This window comes from Marmota marmota, unplaced genomic scaffold, assembly GCF_001458135.2.
Source record: "Marmota marmota marmota unplaced genomic scaffold, marMar, whole genome shotgun sequence".
NCBI lineage: Eukaryota > Metazoa > Chordata > Mammalia > Rodentia > Sciuridae > Marmota > Marmota marmota.
In genome coordinates, this window is record NW_026000048.1 from 16,113,188 (window position 1) to 16,116,171 (window position 2,984).

Sequence of the window (2,984 nt, forward strand, 5' to 3'; positions counted from 1 at the left end):
GGGGGGGGGGGGGTATGTGTGTATATAATTTATGTATTTGGATCCATGGGAACACAAAGAGGGAAGCAATTCTACATGAAGGAGTAAAACTCTTAAGAAATCCCTCCCACATGTGGATCAATTATGAAATTTCTTTTTCATTTTCTTTTCCTTTCTATTTTCTGTGGTGCTAGGGGATGAAACCCAGGGCCTTACACATACTAGACAAGCACTCCATACTGAACCACATCCCAGACCTTCATGAAATTTCTTAATGGGGTCATTGTTCTCATATGAAACTGACGTGTTTATACTTCCCGTAATGTTGTGTAGAGGTTAGCTTTTCTAGGAAATTTCTCCATGGAAATGTAGAATGTAGTATCTATATACAACAGGTTATCTGGGGCCTCAGTAACAGAACAACATGGAGACCACTGTGGGGCTTGCTGGGCTGACCCTTTCTCACACTCCTGCTTCTTGTTCTTCACTGTTTCCCTCCACTGGCCTCTCCACCTCCACCTCTTCTATGGGGAATGGCTATTACGTGTGGCCAGAGTTAAGGGGTCACACAGTCCAGATATATTTGAGACAGAAGGTGGTATTACTACTCTGTTCCCTTCTGTCTCCCAGATCTTTTTTAATTTTTTATTTTAGTTGTTGATGGACCTTTATTTTATGTATTTATATTCAGTGCTGAGGATCAAACCCAGTGCCTCACACATGCTAGGCAAGTGCTCTACCACTGAGTCACAGTCCAGCCCTGTCTCCTAGATCTTACTGGGTTGTACCTGGTTCTGTGAAATCATCCAGGACAGTGAACTCCAGACACTTCCTTGGTACACAAAGAGCTAAATGGGAGCAGATTCAATGTGGCTAACTCTTCTTCTGACTGAGCTTTATGCCACATGTGATCATTTCAGAGAAAACATGCCGAGCCACTTCAAGTTCAAGGAATACTGCCCGATGGTTTTCCGTAACTTGCGAGAGAGGTTTGGAATCGATGACCAGGATTTCCAGGTGAGTTGCTTTTATAACAGTTCTTGGCTGGAAAGTGAGTTCCATCATACCTTTTGCTCTATAAAACGGGATTTGTATATTTTTATTATTGTAAGTGTGTATATAGTACCAATCTGCATTTCATATAAGCAGTTTTCAATGTTCTTTCTGAAGTAAAAAGTTCTCAAAGTTAGGGCCCTGTATGCAATTTCTTATAAGAAATGACTCTTCTTTGGAAGGAGACAAGCCATGAGCATTTGGTGAATGCTCTCATTTCCAGGTGGAAGTTTCTACCAGAGGAGCTGCCTCCTGATTTCTGCGGTCAGGTGTGTCCACAGCCATGCCAGTGTGTGTGTGTGTGTGTGTGTGTGTGTGTGTGTGCGCGCGCGCTGAATTCACAGGAATTTCAGAAATTGTTTTCTAGCTGATTTGCTGCTTGTCAAGTTGGCAAACTCTGACGCTTGCCACAGTGTTTTCATCAAAGGCCACACTTTGCGCACTACAATGCTAAATTGTATAGTGCCCATGGCACTGTTGTCACCACCAGGAACCCACCAGTTCTTGGCACAGTGCTGTGGAGCATCTTCCTCTTGCTCTCAGCTCCTCCCACATGTAAATGGGCACTGTTGCTTCACTCCCTGTCTTTGCCTGGTCTTGATTTTAACTTTGAAATCCAACTTAACTTTTTAAATATTTCTTGCATGATCATTTTCCTAAGAAAGGACCTGACGTTGGATAAGTTTAATATAGCCAACCAGATGCATAAGGATTTCCTTATGAGCAGAATTCTAAGTACTGACTTATTTTAAATCTTTCAGATACAATAAACACTTTCATGTGGGGCACAGTGGTACACGCTTGTAATCCCAGCAGCTCGGGAGGCTGAGACAGGAGGATCTCAAGTTCAAAGCCAGCCTCAGCAAAAGTGAGGTGCTAAGCAACTCAATGTGACCCTGTCTCTAAATTTAAAAAAACAAAATAGGGCTTGGGATGTGGCTCAGTGGTTGAGTGCCCCTGGGTTTAATCCCCGGTACACCCCCTGCAACAACAAAACAAAAAACCCACTTTCTATTATTTGCCCTAATTTAAAAAATCTTAATTTATCCTGCATTAAGTGTCATGTTGATACTCTCAGTGGCTTTATAAGTTGAATATTAGCATGGCTTTCCCTGAATTTTCTATTAAAAAATAGGATCCCTTAGGCAAGTCACACTTAGTACTCTTTCCTAAAGATCTATTCTCCCACTTCCCACCCAGGCTCTTGTTGAAAGCCTTCAAGAATTTCTCCCATGCTTACTCAAAATGAGATGTTGCCATACTTTGAGAAAGCTGTGCTGGCCAGGTTGCCGGTGACATCCCCAGACATCCCCTTATTGTGGATCGGGGTTGTGGTCTCCACAGAGGCCCAGGCTCTGGGCTGAGGAGAAGTGAGGGGGGCAGGCAGGATGTGGGTGCTCTGCTCTTAAAACTGCACTGAAGCCGACACTCATGGGAGCTTTGTCAGTAAGACTTAGTTGGCACTTACACGCTTGACATTTACTGCTGAAAAAACAAGTAATTTTTAAGGAATAATTGTTGGAATAGTAAAAGGGGTTCATATGACATAAGAAGGGATAATTCCATATGATTTAAGAACTGTTACTACATTTAAATGGGCCATATGAAAATGAACTAGCCACTTTAAAAGGAATTAATGGCAGATTACATTGACATCTTTAGGAAATCTCCTCTGCCTGACTCTGGGGCCAAACACGAGCGTGTCCCTCCTCTCTCCCCATCTTTTTTAAAAAAATGAAATGGCTGCATTGGCATTTAACAGAAACTGAGTTTTAAGGGCCCAAGCCCTTCAAAGAGGCCTAAACTGATTACACTGCATTCTGAATTCTGCCCTGAAGCAGAATAAAATGTAGTTTTGATTTGCATTTCTCTGACTGCTAGAGATGGTGAGCATTTTTTCATGTACTTGTTGATTGATTGTATGTCCTCCTCTGAGAAGTGTCTGTTCAGGT

The 2,984-nt window shown here is 42.4% G+C and overlaps 1 protein-coding gene across 1 annotated transcript in view; it reads left to right on the forward strand.

The window, feature by feature from the left end:
• Positions 1-2,984, forward strand: part of Pip4k2a (phosphatidylinositol-5-phosphate 4-kinase type 2 alpha) — a 65,261-nt gene that overhangs the window by 1,875 nt on the left and 60,402 nt on the right. The window contains exon 2 of the mRNA XM_048812712.1: positions 900-996. Coding sequence (XP_048668669.1) covers positions 900-996 — 97 coding nt within the window. The remainder of the gene's footprint in view (positions 1-899; positions 997-2,984) is intronic.